At 56.5% G+C, this 19,388-nt stretch overlaps 1 protein-coding gene across 2 annotated transcripts in view; it reads right to left on the bottom strand.

The window, feature by feature from the left end:
* The window catches only part of DSCAML1 (DS cell adhesion molecule like 1), a 113,933-nt gene continuing 94,545 nt past the window's right edge, over window positions 1–19,388 (bottom strand). The window contains exons 17-33 of one of the 2 annotated variants that reach the window (XM_074561347.1): window positions 18,800–19,040; window positions 17,675–17,821; window positions 17,436–17,591; window positions 16,217–16,356; window positions 14,599–14,752; window positions 14,250–14,367; window positions 13,987–14,150; window positions 13,599–13,697; window positions 11,422–11,610; window positions 11,047–11,334; window positions 10,809–10,964; window positions 10,599–10,629; window positions 10,206–10,324; window positions 9,671–9,823; window positions 8,531–8,725; window positions 7,574–7,885; window positions 1–870 (exon numbers count right to left, since the gene is read on the bottom strand). In XM_074561347.1, coding sequence (XP_074417448.1) covers window positions 422–870; window positions 7,574–7,885; window positions 8,531–8,725; window positions 9,671–9,823; window positions 10,206–10,324; window positions 10,599–10,629; window positions 10,809–10,964; window positions 11,047–11,334; window positions 11,422–11,610; window positions 13,599–13,697; window positions 13,987–14,150; window positions 14,250–14,367; window positions 14,599–14,752; window positions 16,217–16,356; window positions 17,436–17,591; window positions 17,675–17,821; window positions 18,800–19,040 — 3,111 coding nt within the window. In that variant the 3' untranslated portion in view covers window positions 1–421. Of the gene's footprint in view, window positions 871–7,573; window positions 7,886–8,530; window positions 8,726–9,670; window positions 9,824–10,205; window positions 10,325–10,598; window positions 10,630–10,808; window positions 10,965–11,046; window positions 11,611–13,598; window positions 13,698–13,986; window positions 14,151–14,249; window positions 14,368–14,598; window positions 14,753–16,216; window positions 16,357–17,435; window positions 17,592–17,674; window positions 17,822–18,799; window positions 19,041–19,388 lie in introns of both variants that reach the window. The other variant, XM_074561346.1, reaches the window with a different exon arrangement.

The raw sequence follows: 19,388 nt of genomic DNA, 5'->3' as shown, positions 1-19,388 counted from the left end.
TAAACATAACCTTTATTGCACACAGCGCTGGGTTTTTTTTCATAGAAAAAGGTATTAACACATAAGCATTTGCAAATTGAAGCAACTCCTGCTGTTTTCAGGACAGTAAAATAGCATGCAATGTCTTTGAGACGTTCCTTTTTAAAACCACCGACAAGATTAGGGAAGAAAAAAAAAAAGTCGTCGCTGAGTCTTTCCTTGTGCCCCTTTCAAAATGATGTGAAATATATATATGTTTACATATATATTATATTTTTTTAAATCTGTAACATCAAATTCTTTGTGCCCTGGTTTCTTTTTCTGTTCGGAGAAGAAGAAAATAGCTTCATTTATACAAAAGAGTTCGTTATGTACAAGTTTTTTGTTAATTAAATATAAATGGCGCGGGGAAACGAGCAGCGTCCGGTCTGGGGCTGGTGCCCTACACCAGCGTGTAGGACTTGGAGTAGGCTCCGGCCCCCTGTTTTTGAGACCTGCTTACACCCGATGTGCTCATTTCTAGGAGTGAGTCCCTGGAGCCTCCCACTTTGGAGTGCGTGGGCACCCGCGCCTCGGCGGCGGCGGCGGCGGGGGGCTCGGCAGCAGCGGGTGCCGGGACGGCGCTGGCGGCGGGCGCGGCGGCGGTGCTGGTGGTGCCGGGCATGGGGAGAGTCCTTTGAGGTAAGGTGGTTGCGGCGGAGGCCGGGGGAGGCAGCCCCAGGGGCTTGGCGCCGGGCTCCAGCGTCATGTGCCGGGCTTGCGCGTGGTACGCCCGGGCCAGGTTGCGGATGGAGGCTTCCCGGGGGGGCACCACGGGGCAGGGCTCGTGGGCGTCGGGCTTGCGGAAGAAGGCGTCCGACTTGACGTAGAGCGGGAGGTTGCAGTAGTCACCTGCAAGAGCAAGCAGAGGCGGGTGAGGCTCCGGAGCGGGGCCACGTGGGTCAGAGCCGCATCGTACCACACGCGTGCTGTCCTCGCCCCGTGGGTCATGGCCCCGGTGGGCTGAGCGTGCCGAACCACGGGCTCCAACGCTTTCTAGAACCTGCTCTAGGAAGTACTCCAGTGTGGTACAATACTGCCTCGCTACCCTGTACATCTAGCATTCTGTCGTGTGAACACCGTGACATGCTTGTACAGACAGCATGGCGTCTGTTAGGCTGTTCAGAGGTGTACGTACGCGTAACAGGCTGTACGACGTCACTAATTCGTGTGACGCTAAGTAGTAGCTGCGGTGGTACGTATCACATCGTGTTCTCTAATGTGTTCTGCGTAAACGCCTGTACCACATTCCTAACCCCTGGTCTACAGCACCCGTTGTTACATATTCAATCAAATAACTACACTGTGCTAGTGTCAGTCATTCGTGTGCGACACAAGGCAGTAATAGCTACAGTTGTATATATCACAGTCTGTTTATAACACATTCGCTGCAAACATTCGTACCACATCCATGACCCCTATTATACAGTACCCATCGTTGTTACCCGTTCTATCCAATACTCTACTAATGTCAGTAATCTGGGTGTGATGCAGGGCAGCAGTACCTACGGTGCTACGTATCGCGTGTCGTTTTGTGACGTGTTCTCCATAAACACTTGTACTACATCTGTACCACGTATTATACAGTACCCACTGCTACATCTTCTATCCAATACTCTACCATGCTAACGTCAGCAATTTGTACGTGACACAGGGCAGTAGTATCTGTGGTGGTGTATATGGTATTCTGTTTTGTAGTGTAATCTTCGTAAACGTTTGTACTGCATCCGTAACAGCTATTCTACAGTACCCGTTGCTATATATTCTATCTGATACTATACCATGGGAACGTCAGTAATTTGTGCGTGGTACAGGACAGCAGTATCCATGGTGCTACATATCACGTCTTGTTTTGTAACGTATTCTCCATAAACACCCGTACTGCATCCGGAACACCTATTATACAGTACCCATCATTGCTACATATTCTACCAGGTACTACCCTATGCTAATGTCAGTGATTTGTGGGTGACACAGGGCAGTAGTATCTATGGCGCTATATATCGCATTCTGTTTTGTAGTGTGATCTGCGTAAACATTGGTACTACGTCCATAACCCCTCTTATACAGTACCCACTGCTGTATATTCTATCAAATACTCTACTATGATTAATTTGTGTGTGATACAGGACGGCAGTATCTATGGTGCTATATATCACATTCTGTTTTGTAACGTAGTCTCCGTAAACACTCATACTGCGTTCCTAAGCCCTGTTATACAGGACCCGTTGCTATATATTCTGTCAAATACTCTACTATGCTAATGTCAGTAATTGCGATGGGTCGCGCCTGGACTTTGGGGGACGGATGGCAACACAGGCAAACACTGTCTGGAATGGGGACCTCGACATTTTGTTGCTGTGCAAATAGGACTACAGGTCAATTATCTCACTCTGTAAGGTCTGTAAGCAGACAGCCCGAGAGCGCGTTGAGCTCTCCTGCACGTGCCAGGATCTCCCCTTCAGCTGGGACGTCGCTCAAGGCTGCTCCTCGAGGCTTGGAGATGTCTTGTTGTAAAAGATCCTCAGTGAGTGGTGAGTAGCACGCTACCTTTGAAATCCCAGCCGAGCGCTGTCGAGGGTCGGTTGCGCACATGTAATCCTTTAGCCATAAACCGTTGACCGAGTCTGGGACTAGGATTGGATCCAGCCACCCCTAGACTCCTCTCCGAGAAGGAGTTTAGAAAGCAAGGGGGTCCCTTCTGAACCTCGTGACTCAACGGGAGGGTCTCCCTGGCAGTTCTGTCTGTCTCTGGGCAGGGAACAGCCCCCTGTGCCTTGCCGTGGAATCTTGTAAAACACTGTCACGTTTACCGTCAAACTTGGTTAAATCCCTGTCTTATACCAGGAAATGTATTGCTGCTTCTCTCGGAGTGAAGATAATCATTCCCCCGGTGACACGTTGTTATATATTCTATCAAGCACGAGGCTAATGTATATAGCATAGGTGCTACGCAAGACAATATATTGGCTATGTTCTGTTCGATGAAATAAAGCATAATGGTAGTATCTTGATTGTGGGATTTATGTGTATGTATACACAAGGTATGGTGCTGTGACTTTGTCATGGGTTATGCAATACAAACAGAACAATATAACACTGTTGCTGTTAACTGTATGAAATGTGATGTGTTTTCTGAACTACATGCTGAGATTACTATGGTAATGTATTCTGTTTTACGATATATTTTATGTAGGGTATGTAATAAGTATACTGCCTTTGCAGAAAGAATATATTCCACTGAGAGTATTGTGTAATATACGGTGTATAAATTACTTTCCACTTATCACATCTGTATTTCTAACACGGATTCACTATCTATTTTATGCACAGCCAATGTACATACCAGGTTAAAAGACAATGTTTGAGAAAAAATTTTGCCTCTCTGAAAATGTTATATGAGCGAGAGCTGTGCTCTATTACAGTTAGTACTGTGTTCTGCACTGAGAAGCCACCACAAAGAACCTCTGTGAGGAGAAGGACAGGCGTGGAGGGCGAGGGCTGGCATGGCAGCGTTCCTGACGGTGAAGGAGAGGGCTGGAAGGCTACCGCAAGGTCTTGGTTGCTACAATAGGTCTGGTTTAAGTTTTCAAAACCTATACTGTAGTGCCAGTAGTCCTGAAAGAGTTGTACCACAGTGTTACCTTGCCAAAATATGATGCAGGGATTTACTTAAATTTAGAAAGACAGTACAGAACACTTCAAATAAAGAGAATATAAAAACATGTATTGGACAGTGTTAATACAATACGACAAAAAAAAAGGTAGAGGGGAAGGGGGAGGGAAAGGATGAGGGGAGAAGGGGGAAGGGGGGGGAAGAAAAAAAAAAAAGGAAAAAACATAAAAGAAAAAAAAAACAGGAAACAAAAAAAGTATAAAGAAGAGGAGCCATATAATAGAGATAGCAGGGGGGGTGTGGGTGAAGGCAGGGATGTCTACTGGCCCTGGACACCCATGTCGTCTTCTCTTATGGTGGTGGGGCCACGCAAAGAGCGGGGGCTATTATATAGAAAAGAAGAAGAAGAGGAAGAAGAAGAAGAAGGAAGGGGGGGGGGGGAAGAAGGAATGGGCCTCCACTGGCGCTGGACACCCATGTCGTCTTCTCTTATATTGGCGGGGCCACGCAAAGAGCAGGGGCTATTATATAGAAAAGAAGAAGAAGAGGAAGAAGAAGAAGAAGGAAGGGGGGGGGGGAAGAAGGAATGGGCCTCCACTGGCGCTGGACACCCATGTCGTCATCTCTTATATTGGCGGGGCCACGCAAAGAGCGCGGGCTATTATATAGAAAAGAAGAAGAAGGAAGGTGGGGGGGGATGAAGGAAGGGCCCTCTAGTGGCCCTGGACACCCATGTCGTCTTCTCTTATATTGGCGGGGCCACACAAAGAGCGGGGGCTATTATATAGAAAACAAGAAGAAGAAGTAGAAGGAAGGTGGCGGGGGGGAAGAAGGATGGGGCCTCTAGTGGCCCTGGACACCCATGTCATCTTCTCTTATATTGGCGGGGCCACGCAAAGAGCGCGGGCTATTATATAGAAAACAGGAAGAAGAAGGAGGAAGGTGGGGTGGGGGGGCATGAAGGAAGGGGCCTCTAGTGGCCCTGGACACCCATGTCGTCTTCTCTTATATTGGCGGGGCCACGCAAAGAGCAGGGGCTTTTACATAGAAAAAAAGAAGAAGAAGAAGAAGGAAGACGGGGCGGGGATGAAGGAAGGGGCCTCTACTGGCCCTGGACACCCATGTCGTCTTCTCTTATATTGGCGGGGCCACGCAAAGAGCGGGGGCTATTATATAGAAAACAAGAAGAAGAAGAAGAAGAAGAAGAAGAAGAAGAAGAAAAGGAAGGAAGGTGGGGGGGATGAAGGAAGTGGCCTCTAGTGGCCCTGGACACCCATGTCGTCTTCTCTTATATTGGCGGGGCCACGCAAAGAGCGCGGGCTATTATATAGAAAACAGGAAGAAGAAGGAGGAAGGTTGCGGGGGGGATGAAGGACGGGACCTTTACTGGTCCTGGACACCCATGTCATCTTCTCTTATATTGGCGGGGCTGTTATATATAAAAGAAGAAGTAGAAGACGAAGAAGAAGACGAAGACGAAGAAGAAGACGAAGAAGACGAAGAAGAAGAAGAAGAAGAAGAAAAGAAGGAAGGCAGGGAGGGGATGAAGGAAGGGGCCTCTAGTGGCCCTGGACACCCATGTCGTCTTCTCTTATATTGGCGGGGCCACGCAAAGAGCGGGGGCTATTATATAGAAAAGAAGAAGAAGAGGAAGAAGAAGAAGGAAGGTGTGGGGGGGGGGAATGAAGGAAGGGGTCTCTACTGGTCCTGGACACCCATGTCATCTTCTCTTATATTGGTGGGGCCATGGAAAGAGTGGGGGCTATTATATATAAAAGAAGAAGAAGAAGAAGAAGAAGAAGAAGGAAGGTGGGGGGGACGGTGAAGGAAGGGGCCTCTACTGGCCCTGGACACCCATGTCGTCTTCTCTTATATTGGCGGGGCCACGCAAAGAGCGGGGGCTATTATATAGAAAAGAAGAAGAAGAAGGAGGAAGGTGTCGGGGGGGGGCATGAAGGAAGGGGCCTCTACTGGCCCTGGACACCCATGTCATCTTCTCTTATATTGGGGGGGCAACTGATTTCCCCAGTAGAAATATAGGCCTAGTAGATATGACAGTATAACTATGACCCAACAACATGCAATCAGAGTCTCTTACACTTGTCCCAATTCTGCTCTACTCTGCACAGACATCCCCCCTACACACACTTCATTGCTGCCTCCAGCTCTGGCACACCTAACAGCAGAAAGATGTGGAGCTTTTGCAGCAGGGCCAGATGAGGTCTGAAGTCCTTAGAGATCCTTCCATTCCCTAAATGGGGCCTAGAGCTCATCCTTGCTGTTATCCCTAAGCATGTAGAACAAAATGCCATGAGGCATAGTATGCATGGGTTCACCAAGGGCAAATCACGCTGGATCACTCTAACAGCCTTCTGTGATTGCAAGAGCGGTGAGCAGTGGACATTGTATACCTCACCTTCAGCAACACTTTTGACACCGTCTCCCATAACGTCCCCATAGATAAGCTTAGGAAGTGTGCGTTGGAAAAGTGAACAATGAGGTGATGGAGAACTGCTGGAATAGCAGATCTCAGAGGGCTTCCAACACCAGCACAGAGTCCAGTTGGAGGCCTGTAATTAACAGTGCTACCTGGTGTGGTTTTGTTCTACACAGTCAACAACAACCTGCACGTGGGCACAGAGCACACCCTCAGCAAGTTTGCTGATGATACAAAACTGGGAGGGGTCACTGACACACCAGAAGGCTGTGCCACCATACAATGAGACCTGGAGAGCAGCTCCGCAGAGAGACCTGGGGGTCCTGGGGGACAACAAATTGGCCACGAGGCAGCAACGTGCCCTCGGGGCCAAGAGGGCCGATGGTCTCCTGGGGCGCATTCAAAAGAGTGTGGCAGGAGGTGGAGGGAGGTCATCCTCCCCCTCTGCTCTGCCCTGGGGAGGCCACAGCTGGAGCACTGGGTCCAGTTGTGGGATGGCCAGTTCAAGGCAGACAGGGAACTGCTGGAGAGAGTCCAGCAGAGGCCACAAAGGTGATCAAGGGACTGGAGCACCTCTCTGCTGAGGAAAGGCTGAGGGACCTGGGTCTGTTCAGCCTGGAGAAGAGCAGGCTGAGGGGGGATCTCATCAATGCTCATCAACAGCTAAAGGGTGGGTGGCAAGAGGATGGGGCCAGGCTCTTTTTGGCGGTGCCCCACAACAGGACAAGGGGCAACGGGCAGAAACCGGAACATGGGAAACTCCATCTCAACGTGAGGGAAAATCTTCTTTCCTGTGAGGGTGCCAGAGCCCTGGCACAGGCTGCCCAGAGAGGTGGTGGAGTCTCCTCTTCTCTTCTGTGGAGATATTCCAAATGCACCTGGATGTGCTCCTGTCCCACTTGCTCCAGGTGACCCTGCTCTAGCAGGGGGGCTGGACTCTGTGAGCTCCATGCCCAACCCTGACAATTCTGTGAATCTTTGTGATTGGGAGGGTACGTGGTAAGTAGCTGCATGGGACTGGCGAAGGAGCATGGTGGAAGAAAGCAAGACGAAGGCAGGTGAGGAGAAGAGAGAAGCAAAGAAAGGTGGGGAGAAGAAGAGGGGAGAGAGTAGCAAAGAAATGAGCAGAGGGGAGTGGAGCGGAGGGGAGGAGCAAAGGAATGTCAAGACAGGAGAGAAGATTGGAATTGTTGCTGAGATTTTAAGTATGTTTTGTTTTGCGTGGGAATCTTTTCCAGAGTGTATTAGGATTGAGAAAAGCTGTTTGTGGAACCTACTGAAATCAACGCCTGTGCAGTGATCACTCACAGGCAAACCCGATGGTACTGAAAGATGAGTACTCCCACTACTGTAGCTGGTGGAAGCAAGAGATGCTTCTCCCACCTCCTCCCCTACCCTCCCCAGGAACTGTCTCTGCACCTTTATTTTTGTGTTTTTCTCTGCATTACACAAAATATTTAACAGGAAGCACACAACAAAAGACAATGCACACGTGTACATACTCTTGCTGGCACGGTGTGGGATGGGTACGGCCACACTCTTGCCCCGCTCGCTGTCCTGGGGTTTGGGGGGGGAAGCTGTGAAGCGACAGATGCCGGGCTCTGAGGGGGTGCTCATGGAGGTCATGCTGTCAGCATTGTCGGTGGTGCCGGTGGTCATCTGGTCTGAGGAGCTGTCAGAGATGAAGCACTCCGTGATCTCAAACTTGGCATGTTGCAGCTGCTCCTCCAGCTTCGCGTGCTCATAGGCACGTGCCAGCTCCTCATAGGTAGAGGAGGCACTCTCTGTTGACACCATGCTGTTCCGCCCCTTGTCTGTGGAGAAGAGGACACATCACCTACCTGGGGATCCTTCCTGGCCTGAGAATGTCATTCTACACATCATTGCTGCTGCAGCAATGCCCAGCCTGCCCCCACTGAGATACACCTGGCCGTCTGTCCCCAGAGCTGGACACGGCCCTCGCTGCACCGGGGTCACCCCAGAGCTTCTGGAGGGGACCAGGAGGTGACAGCAGAGCCCCACATCTGCCAGGCAGGGCAGAGCGCGCACACACACACCCACACACCCACCCCGACCCAGGCAGTCTCCCCCCTGACGCAGCAGGGCGGCCACATCAGTTAACCTGCAGCGCTACAACCCTGAGCAGAGCCCAGGGCAGGGGACACCACGACCAGCAGCTCACTGAGAGTGCGAGACCTGGCAGAAGAGCCCGTTACCTGCACCTGTCCCATTTGTGATACTATTCATAGTCTTGATTAGAAATTGGAGTACAGTTTTCAACACTACTGCCTTCAGCCAACAGCAAGTGGCTCTTACAGTGGAAGTCACGGTTCCACCATCCTTTGACTCACAGTCAATTCCCCTTCTGCAGTCACCCCCAGCTCGTGCTTTGGGGTCACCGCCAACGAACCCGTGCACCCCAAAGCAGCAGCTCCCCGCCAGCAGCAGCCCCAGCACACCTGTGTCCTGGGAGAGGCTGGCGCTGTAGCTGTCACTCTCCGTGACCGTGATGCCATGCTGGGAGCCCACTGTCCTCCAGTCAGAGGTGAGGGTCCGTGCCGGGGTGGACGCCTGGCACTTGGTGAGGGTCCACTGGCTGGAGTAGCGGTTGCGGGTGCTGTGTGCAGACTTCACACTCTTCCTCGACACAGGGTCTAGGGCACAAAGGTGACAGACTCATAGAATGGTTAGAGTTGGAAGAGACTTTAAAGCCCATCATTGAGTCCCACCCCCTGCCCTGGGCAGGGACACCTCCCACCAGCCCAGGTTGCTCCAAGCCCCGTCCAACCTGGCCTTGAACCCCTCCAGGGATGGGGCAGCCACAGCTTCTCTGGACAACCTGTTCCACTGGCTCACCACCCTCACAGTAAAGAATTTCTTCCCAATATTCAATCTAAATCTCCCCTCTTTCAGTTTAAAACCATTCCCCCTCATCCTATTGCTACACGCCCTTGTAAAAAGTCTCTCTCCAGCTTTCCTGTAGGCTGCCTTCAGATACTGGAAGGCTCCAATAAGGTCTTCGCGCAGCCTTCTCTTCTCCAGGCTGAACAGCCCCAACTCTCAGCCTGTCTTCATAAGAGAGGGGGTTCAACCTCCTGCAGAGAGCAGCAGACCTGTTAAAATCCCTCTGCTGAGTTGCAAAACATCTACAGAAACTTAAGGTCAGACTGGACCATACCATGGAAGAGAAGTCCTTCAAGGGATCCTAAATTTCTAGGAAACACGTTGAGTTTGGATGTGAGCTGGAGGGTTGTACACGCCACATGCCCCAGACGTCCTACGGAGATGCTCTAGGGGTCTGTCCCCACTCAGTCCTGGCACAACACGGCCTCCCAAGCGGGTGTCTCTCAGGGACAGCCAGGACCTCGTCCCTTCTCCCTGGAATGCTCCCCGCTCCTTCCGCCTTACCAACAGCTGCTTTTAGGCACAGCCAGAGCCTGCACCCCAGCACCCTGCTGCAGGAGCACCCCTCTGCAAGGGGATGTGCCAGGACCGGCCGCGGTGTCCCTGCGCTGCCAGAGGGCTCATCCACACCCGCCTTGTGCCCGTGCCTGCCGGCACCCCACGCTGCTCCCAGTGCACCCACCCCAGCCACTTACTGGTGCCGGGGCGGATGTCCGACATGTCGATGAGGGGCCCCGTGTTCTGGATCAGAGCGGGGTGGTGCAGCGAGACGCCTGTGCAGAAACTCTGGGGGTTCACCGCCTGACTGAACTCCGTGTCCGTCACCGGGATCGTGGCTTTGTCATCCCCTGCGGGAAGAAGCTGGAGCTCACACCTCTTTCTCTAGCCAGGAGGTTGCTGTAGGTGTCCACCAGCCCACGCTTGGCACAACCACGGGATCCCCTGGCTTCCCCGCTGTGGGGAGCCCCACAGGCGCTCTGGGGCACACGGGGATGGAAGATGAGTTCCCAGCCAGGGCAGCCGTGTAACAGTGACCCTGGCCGAGGAGACTGCTGTGGGTGCTGCCAGCAGACACGCAAGGGGAGCATGCCCCTTCATGGGCAGGGGACAGGCTGGGGACACCATGGGCTTCTCAGGGCCAGAAGGGATGCTGGCCTGCATCCCTCCCCCGGGCAGGCGCTCCTGTGGCCGGGGCTGACACCCCCACGCCGCAGGGAGAGGGGTGCTTACCCAGCTGTTTGATGCCTTCCTTGTCCTCGATGAGGAGCTGTACCCGAGGGATGTCGATGTGCAGTCGGGGGCCTTGCGGGGGGCCCTTCACCGGCGTGTCAAAGCTGCGGTTATTCTTGCTGTGAGGTAAGAGGGGACGCAGACCCGGCGATTACCGGAGAGAGCCCCAGCGGCTCAAGCCTCACAGGGGCCAGGGCTCGCAGCCGGCCAGCCCCCCCGGGGCTCAGATCTCCAGCTGAGCTGGTCTCCCCAAGGCCAGCCCCAGACCTGCCGGCCTCAGCCCTCCGGCAGCCAGGAGCACAACCTTTCGGGTCTGAGCCCGGGCTTAAAAGCCTCAAGGACCACCCTCAACCCCCAGCATTCCCACCCATGGCTTGCAGCTGGGAGACCCACCTGATCAGCATCTCAGCCAAACTCTTTGCATCTGTGCAAGGGACACAAAAAAACAAGAAGGAAGGTGGGGGGTTTTTTTGTGGTTTTTTTGGTGTTGTGTTTTTTTTTTTTTTTTTAAAAAAAAAAGCCATTTAGGACATCACAAGCTGGTCCAGAAAGCACAGCTCTGTGGTCCAGTCCTGCGCGCTGTGCCTCTGAGCCCCATCTCACCTCGAAGCCTCTTCAGCCGCTTCTCCTTCCTCTTCTTGCGGATGATGAAGAGCAGGGCCACTCCCAGCGTGGCCAAGATCACGGGGCAGGCGATGGTGAAAAGCTTCTTCACGTCGTCGCCCTCCCCTTGGGCAGACTTGATAGGGGGGATGGTGCCTAGGGCAGAGTGTGGGTGGGTGGGCGGTGGGCGCTCCCAGCAGCCCCCCAGCCCACGGTCCCCACTGTCCCCCCCACTCACTGCCGTTGTAGTCCAGCGTGGCGAACTGCGCGGTCTCGTTGCCGCAGCCGGCGCTGTTGCAGGCCTTCATGCGGAGCTCGTACCACGTAGCCTCGCGCAGCTCCGTCAGGAAGACCTCGCTGGAGCTGTTGGTGCGGAGGCTCTGCCAGACCCAGTTGCCCTTGGGCCGGTACTCCAGGACGATGGCAGTGATGGGGCAGCCCCCGCTGCTCCAGCCCTGCAGGTTCAGCCTGGCGTGCGTGGAGTTGATGTGGGTGAAGAGGTGCTGGTCCTTGCTGAAGGAGGGCTCTGCGGGAGAGGAGCCGTCAGGAGGGTTGCGGCAGGGAGGGGACCGCAGTGTCCCCCAGCCACAAGGACGCTGTGGGGCAGGCTCACCTCTGCCGTGGGTCTTGGCTTCAATGATCTCGCTGATGCGGCCAGCCCCCACGCTGTTCTTGGCCGCCAGCTTCACCTTGTACCAGGTGCCGCACTTGAGGCTCTCCAGCTTGAAGGAGCGCTCGGAGGAGCTGATGAACACGTCCTTCCACTCCTCGCTGTTGTCCACCGAGTACTGGAGCACGAAGCCTGCGGGAGCAAGGACAAGGCGGTCACCTCCAAGCACATGGGGTGCCAGGGGGGAGGCGAGCGGTGCCCAGGCAGGGCGAGAGAAGGGGTTACCACCGGCACGCAAAGCCCACGGGGTACCCTGCGCCCGCCCTGGGGACATCCCATGTCCAGGTCCGGTGCAGCCTTGCAGTGTCAGGGGACCAATGGGTTCCTGCCTAACTACATGCGCATGAACAATGATGGAAACACAGCCCTCTACTCCTGCGTGACCGACGTGGGTTACAATTAGCTCCAAACCATTAGCTAGAGTGATCTACAGCCCTCCTGGACCCTGCACGTGACCCCAGTGGAGGTCAGCTCATCTGCCTGCCCTACCCACCACACGGGCGGGAGTCTTGGGGCAAGAGGCACACGAGCACCCCCAGCAGCTAGCCACCTCCCGAGTGCCCTGCCAGAGCCCCCGGCCGCTCCCCCGTGAGCCACCCTCATCTGCCGCCCTGCCCGCACATGGCCCCACCGCTTGGTTCCGCACGGGGAGTGCAAAACGTGATTGATCGCTGCGAGGCTATAAAGGGAAAGGCAGAATTAACTACCTCCCTTGGGAAGCTGCTAGGAAGTTGCTTCTGTCATCGAATGCCGCCTCCTCGCCCATGATTAAGAGTATTAGGAAGCACACCGTGTCCTAGATGCACAAACCTGTTACACCGCCGTCAACAAGACGCTTGAAGACGTCTCGCTGGGCTTTCCCAGGGAGCTTTGGGGGAGGCGGATATGCCACCAAGTGCATCACTGCCCCCCAGGGCAGCACGCCTCCTGCCCTGACTGTTCCAACCGTGTTGGCTGTACAAAATCCCGAACTTTCGTGGTGCATGGATACATTTAGCTATTTCGGCTGGTTCTTTTGCCAGTTCTCAAATCAAAATAACAGAGAAGAGCAGGCTTTCTGCCTTTGCGCGTGCATCACAAGCTGCACACTACACTGCAGTGCTTGCAGGCCCAACCCGGCTGCCGATGGTGTCCGGGTACCGGGGTGGTGCTGCCAAAGGAGCCGTGCGAAGGCAGGCACGTGCCTCGCGTCAGCTCTGCTAATGCCCAGCTCTGCTCAGGCAGAGCAGTGCCAAGGGAAAAGAGGTTTCTCGCGCCTGCCCATCGCCAAGGCTTCCCGATGGCTGGAGGACGGAGGTACCGGCACATTCCCAGGGCGGCGCGGGTCTGCCCGCGGGCACAAGCTTTCCCAGCCACGTCAAAGCCAGCCTCGGCACCCCCGCGCCGCCCGGCACCCTGGTGCCTGCCACCGGTTATTTATTTATTTTGTACATGCAGCATGTTTTCAATATTTCTAATCCAATTATAACCAAATTTATCAACAGAGTCCGCTGGAGTGAAAGGCTGCTGGCTGGGGAGATTTGCTTGTAATTACTTTCATGCTTTTAATTAATTGTAAGCGAGGCCTCCTTCCCCGCTCCCCCCTCCGTGTGCAGCTGTTTCAACGTATAATTCATGAGATGAATCAGAGCAGAAAGGAGGCTCTGGGAAGCTGGGATGCTCCTGGAGCCCCCAGCCTGCCAAGGGTGGGAGACACCGGGGGACAGGGGACAAATCCTGCCCCGTCGGCTTCAGAGTCCTGCCAATGCCAGGAGGCACGGAGCAGCCACACGGAGCGGCCGCTGAGGCTGGCCCTGGCCTCCAGCACCCGAGCAATTAATGAAACGCCCTTCATTAGCTACTTCAATCGCTGCATCTTGTCCAAAACACCTTCCAAGACCCTCATTAGGATCAGCAGTCCTCCTACAAGCTTGGAAGCATCAAACTTAATCCGGAGCGTTCCGGAGAGGGAGAAATTGAGGCGCAGAGATAAAAGCATGTGCACAGCATGCAGGGGTGTGCCTGAAACCTGCACCACGAGCCTCGACTCCCAGCGCCGGGACCAGAGGCAGGCACGGCTCTGGAGCGGGGATGTGCTGTGGTGGTGCTGCTGCCAGCCCCGTCGCCCGCAGCATCCGTACCCCGGATGGAGCTGCCCCCGTTGTCCCCGGGAATCCAGGCCAGCGTGATGGATGACGCCGAGGTCTTGGAGACAGTCAGGCGGGGCTGGTCCGGGGGCACTAGTGAGGGGGGAAAAGCCTGTGAGCACCTCGCACGCGTGGGCTGGAAGTGCCCCAAAACTGTGCGCCCCAAAATGGGAAACGCCACCGAGACCTCCCGCTCAGCTCCAGGCCAGCGAGAGCCCCTCGGTCAGGAAAGACCCTGCGGTGCTTTGCCCACCAAGAGCAGCCAGTATGCGAGAGCACAGGCTCGCTGTGCCATCTACCGAGGAGCGTGACCATGCAGGGCACTTGCTCCCAGATGGACGCAGACGTGGGACCGCAGGCCACCCCCGCCAGCACCCCTCACCTTGCACCAGCAGGTTGATGATGATAGTGTCGAAGCCCCAGGTGTTGGTGGCAGTGCAGGTGTAGTAGCCAGAGTCCTCTGCCTTCACCGAGCGCAGCACCAGCGTGCCGTTGGCCTGGATCAGGCGATGGCCGTCCACCGTGACGGGGATGGCGGAGTCCTCACTGCCGGGAGAGGAGAGGGTGCGTCAGCTGTGCACAACACAGCAAGGGCGACGCAGCGGGCACCGTGACCCCAGCCTGGGCTGGCAGCCCCCTCACTACCTGTCCTTGGTCCACTTGATGGCGGGGACCGGCTCCCCAACGGAGTTGCACGGCAGCCTCACGTCCTTCATCCACGGGGTGGTGACGGTGCCTCCGAAAGAGATGATCTTGGCAGGGGCTTGGGGGCAAGGAGGAGGTCAGCCTGGTGGGCAAGGCACTGTGCGCGGACCCCCCGGCGCGTAATGAGAGCCAAGACCCCCCCAGCGCCATCCCTCCTCTGCCCCGGGCACGAGTCACCCCAGCTGTCCCTTGCTGCTGGCTGATGCGGAGCAGCCAAAGCAACCCGAGGGGCAGGGGACAGCAGAGCCAGCAGGCAGGTCCCCCCACAAGCTGGTGGCCCCCGCCGTACCTTTCCCAGCAGGCTCGATGGTGACTTTCTCGCTGATGTTGCCGCGGCCAGCGGAGGTGACGGCAGCCACCCACAGCATGTACTGCTGCCCGCGGTTCAGGTGGGCGATGCGGTAGAAGAGCTGGTCGGGGCTGGTCTCGTACTCGCTGGGGGCCTGCGGAGGGCAATGGGAGAAGATACAGCCTCCATGAGACCCTCACTCAACCCCGTCGCCCTCAGCCTGGGCAAAACAGAGGCCAGAGCAGCGCCTGAGCTCTCTGCAAGGCAAAGCTGCCTGTGGGCCAGCTGCCTGCACCCGGGCATCGCCACCACCCCCCAGTGTCCCCGCGCAGGGCATCCCTGCCATCCCGCCGCCAGCAGGCTCATGCCCTCGCTCCCACCCCCGGCCAGCTGGCAAAGGAGGTCCATGGGTCCCGGTCACCCCACCGGGACCGATCCCCGGGGAGCTCCCTTCGCTCTCCAAGGGCCCACGGCCGCCCCAGCAGCCACCTCCCGGAGGTGCGGCGGGTTCACTCCGGAGCAGCGAGGCAGCGCTGCTTGGCATTTCTCAATGCCAGTCTAAACCGGCTGGTGTCGTAATTTCTCCAGGGAGCCCGGGCCGGAGCCCGAAGAACAGATGGCTGCGACGGCATGATGTGTTCCTGGGAAAGGACGTTTCCCCAGCCGCCCGTGGAGCTGCAGCGGGGACCGGGTGCGGAGGCAAGCCCCGGCCGGGCTGCCAGAACCCCTCTGCGGGCACAGGCGGCAGCCGGGGGCTCCCTGAAAACCCGTGTGGGCTCAAATCCTGCAGCCGACGCGGCGGCTGTCCCCAGTCCCGCTGGCTGTCCTCCGGAGAGGGCTGGCTCGCAGCAAGGCTGTGCGCAAGCGCCGGTCTCCACTGCATCGGGGCCAAACCTTTCCTGCCCCAGGCATGCCGTGCCCTACACGGCACCCGTGCTGGCCCCGGCGAGTGGACGGGAGCTCAACGATCCCTATTGCACGGGATGGATGGATGTGGATTCACGTCTGCAAACACGCAACTGCGCACAAGTATCTGCGCATTCGCCGCCTTCAAACGCGCGCCCTTGTGGGGCCCACAGATGTAAATGTACCCCACAAGCAGACACCTATATGAATATTGTATAGTATACATAATTTTTTTTACCCAAATGACAGCTTTGACAAGATGCCAAGAAAACAATATCGGATCCCAGCGGTTTTACCAGTTGCTTTGATGAAAAGATTATGTTGCCCTGGAAACCAGAGGCTCAGATAGTGAAATGAGTTTGAGAAGGAGCTTTTGATAAGCACTAGTCTGCAGACCTCCCATCAACCTCTCCCTTGCAAAGGAGGGATGGGGCCAGGTTCGATTTCTATTTTATTTTCAGTCAGCTGTTGGCATATTTCCCATTCTCGAGCGAGCGCTGAGCAGGGGAGATGCCGGAGGAAGGGAACAGACAGAGGATGGGACCATGCCCTGATGCAGAGTGTCCACGGGTGCCCTTGCAACGCTGCAGTGCATGGACCTGGCCCGAGGGACCTTTGCTGCTGCCGCCGCCTGGCATCGGCCCTCCCTCCTGTTCCTGCTTGGCCAGCTCAGCATTCCCAGCGGTTCCCCATCCCCGTCCCCGTCCCATACCGGCTGCCCCGAGCCGGGGCTGGAGCAGAAGATGGTGTACTTCCGAATGATGCCGTTGGGCTTGGCCGGCGGCAACCAGGACACCACCACGCTGCTGGCGGAAGATGGGACAGCCTTGATGCCAGCGGGGGGACCTGGAACTGAAGGAGGGAGAGCGTGGCAGAGCCGGCGCCGGGAGGTCTCCGAGGTCTCTGCCCAGCTCGGCGAGGCGGCAGCACCTCGCTGCAGGGCTGGCATCCCGAGAACACGCTGGGGAGGAGCTGCGAGAGCGTTTCCATGCCAGCATCAGGCAGGCACAAATGGGGACGGGTCTGTGGGCGAGCGGTCAGCCCGTCATCACCCCACTGCCCACGGGACACCTCTCCACGGGTGGCTCCGGTCCCCTGCTGACCTGGAGGCAGGCGGATTAATTGCAGCCCAGGCTCTGGTTAAGAAACCGTGATTGGCTTTTAATGGCCGTCTCCTTAATCTGCCCGAGCGGCTCAGCCTTACCCTGCCCAGCTGCGTCTCCCCGGCATCTGGCGCTTCCCAGGACGGGCAGGCAGCAACGCCGGCCCAGGGGCCCAGGAAACGCTCCGCTACTGAATTAATGGCATTAAAGTAGGGCAGGCAGGGGTGTAAATATTTAAATATCCGCACTTAAGGAAAAGAAAAAAAAAAAAATAGAGAACGGGAAATGCCCTGCCCATGGCTGTACACGGGGGGTTTCTTCCGCGTCCCCGAAGCCGCCCCAGCCCTTCCCTCGCCAGTGCAGCAACGCAACACGCCGTGGCAGGAGCAAGTGCTCCCGTCCCCCGCATCAGCTGGCTACAGCGCGCTGCAGCCCTGCCTGATGGCAGCAAGACCCGAGCGGGCTGGGGCTGCAGCGGGGGGCTGGCTCGGGCTCTGCTCCCACGGAGCAGCAGCCGGGGAGCGCGCAAAGGCAGCAGGGCAGTGCTGGCCGCCTTCCTCCCCTCCTGGCCAGGCACAGCTTTGGGCACACGGCGGGCTGCCGGGCACGGGACTTGCCCGCAGGTTTGGACAACCGAGCAGGAAAGAAGTGAAAAGGAAGAAGCAGCTCTGCCCTGCCTGCGCCGGAGGCTGTGCAGCCGCCTTTATTCATTGCTAAGGGCTCCTACGCAAGGCTCAATCTTCTTACTTCTAATTAACACGCCTTGCCAGGGTTTATCAGCCAGGATAGGAGGAGAGGGCACCCCCTCCTCCAGGCAGCGCCACTTACTGTCCTCCTTGGTCTGGATGTAGAGCACGCTGCTGCGGACGCCGTCGCCGGCCTGGGTGTACGCCAGCACCTGCACACTGTAGTTGGTGAACTTCTCCATGCCCCGCAGCTCCACTCGCTCCCGCGTGGTCGTGATGTTCTGCATCTCACCCCACTCTGCGGGGAGATGGGGCCCGTCAGCCCCCTGCCACCACCCGGCCCCGCGTCCCCCGCATCGCCCGTTCCCCCCCAGCACTCACCCCCGTCCATGTAGAGGGACCAGAAGATGACCCGGTAGCCCTTGAGCACCCCATTGAGGGTGCTGCGCGGGGGCTCTGACCAGGAGATCACGGCCACGTCTGACGTGATGGAGATGGCCCGCACGTTCTCGGGGGGCTGGCTGGGAACTGAGGAGGGGACAGACAAGGGGACTATCAGCAAGAAGACAGAGAGGCGGTAGGTGCCCGGCAGATATCAGGCTCAAGGAGCCACGTCCCACCGGTCAGTTACTCCGACTGCACCCGCGTGGGACCCCCCCTCTCCCCCAGCTGCTCGAGCCCCTGGAGCCGCCCCTGCCTGGCACGTAGGGCACCAGGACCGGGAAACACAGCGGTCTGCATCCAACACGCAGTTCCGCTCCTCCCGGACCACCAAGGCAGGTGCAACCCCCGTGCTCACGGGGACAGGGAGGCCGCCGGGACACGCTGCGCTTCCCAGCAAGGGGAGAGCGGGAGAGCTGGCTGGATGTGAGGTAATTAGATCCCATTGCCCCATAAGAGGTAACTCCAATTTTTATGAGCATTTAAATGATAATACATCACCGTAACGATCCTCTTTGAAAATGATTATTGTTTCATATTACTTAGGTGCAAAAATATAAGCACCATGTAATTAGGGACAGAGTATAATAAACTAATACAGATAGTCCGTTTGAACAAAATGAAGGTAATATAATTATGGAAAAGACACAATTGCTAAAACAGGGGCCCTTGAATACCCCAGGAGGAGTGCTAATGTAGCCAGGAAATGATCACGGTTTGACAGGCTAACGAGAGCCTTAATTAAGTATGAAAAACTGCTGAGCAAACGCACTGCAAAACTTTTTTCTCGTTGTTTTTAACATGACTGAGGCCACCAGCAGTCTCCCCTGGATGGAAACCTCCCTGGCACTTCGGCAATGTCTACATCCACTTTGACATCCTTTCAATTGCACCAGACACCCAGTGCCACGGGGGTCCTGGCATCCTGGTGCTCACGCCTCCTCCCCAGAGCGGCAGCCACCCCAAGCCCCGCTCGGGACAGGGCAGGCAGTAGCCAAGGGTGGAAGGGCCGCGAGCCCCCCAGGTGGGACTTGCCACCGGGGACGGGGACAGGGACAGCCTTACCGTCCTCCAGCGTGGTGGCGTTGATCTCGCTGGACGACGGTCCCGTCCCCGCGCGGTTGAACGCCTGCACCACCACCCCGTACTGGGCAAACTTCTTCAGGTTGTCCAGCGTGTAGACCTCGCTGTCTCCCGTGGCCTTCATCTCCACGATGCTGTACTGCCCGTTGCTGCCGGGGCTGTTCTCCCGGTACCCGATCTGGTAGCCACGGATCACCCCATTCTGCAGCTCCTTCTTGGGGGCCTGAGGAACAGGGGTGTAAAACAGAGGTGTCGCGCAGAGCTCTGCTGCCCAGCGAGCGCGTCCCGGGGCTGGGAGGCTCACAGAGCTCCCTTGCCACGACCACCTCTCCCCAGCACCTTTTCTCAATGCTTTTAAACTTTCTCTCCCCGTGGCAGCGCTCGGGTGGACATACTGAGTGACAGAATAGTGATAAAAAGGGCCACCAGGTCCTCGGAGGCCACCAGAGAGGAAGGCGGTGGCTGGGCAGAGGGACGTGTCCCCTGGCAGCGCCCTTCCCGACCGGAGCAGCTCAAGGAGGAGGGAAAAACCTGACAGCCTTAAAAGTACACAAGGCCAGGTTGAGATCGA

Source organism: Larus michahellis, chromosome 17, assembly GCF_964199755.1.
Source record: "Larus michahellis chromosome 17, bLarMic1.1, whole genome shotgun sequence".
In the NCBI taxonomy this organism is placed as follows: Eukaryota; Metazoa; Chordata; class Aves; order Charadriiformes; family Laridae; genus Larus; species Larus michahellis.
Note: the sequence above shows the minus strand (reverse complement) of the source record. Positions and strands in the feature narration are given on the sequence as shown.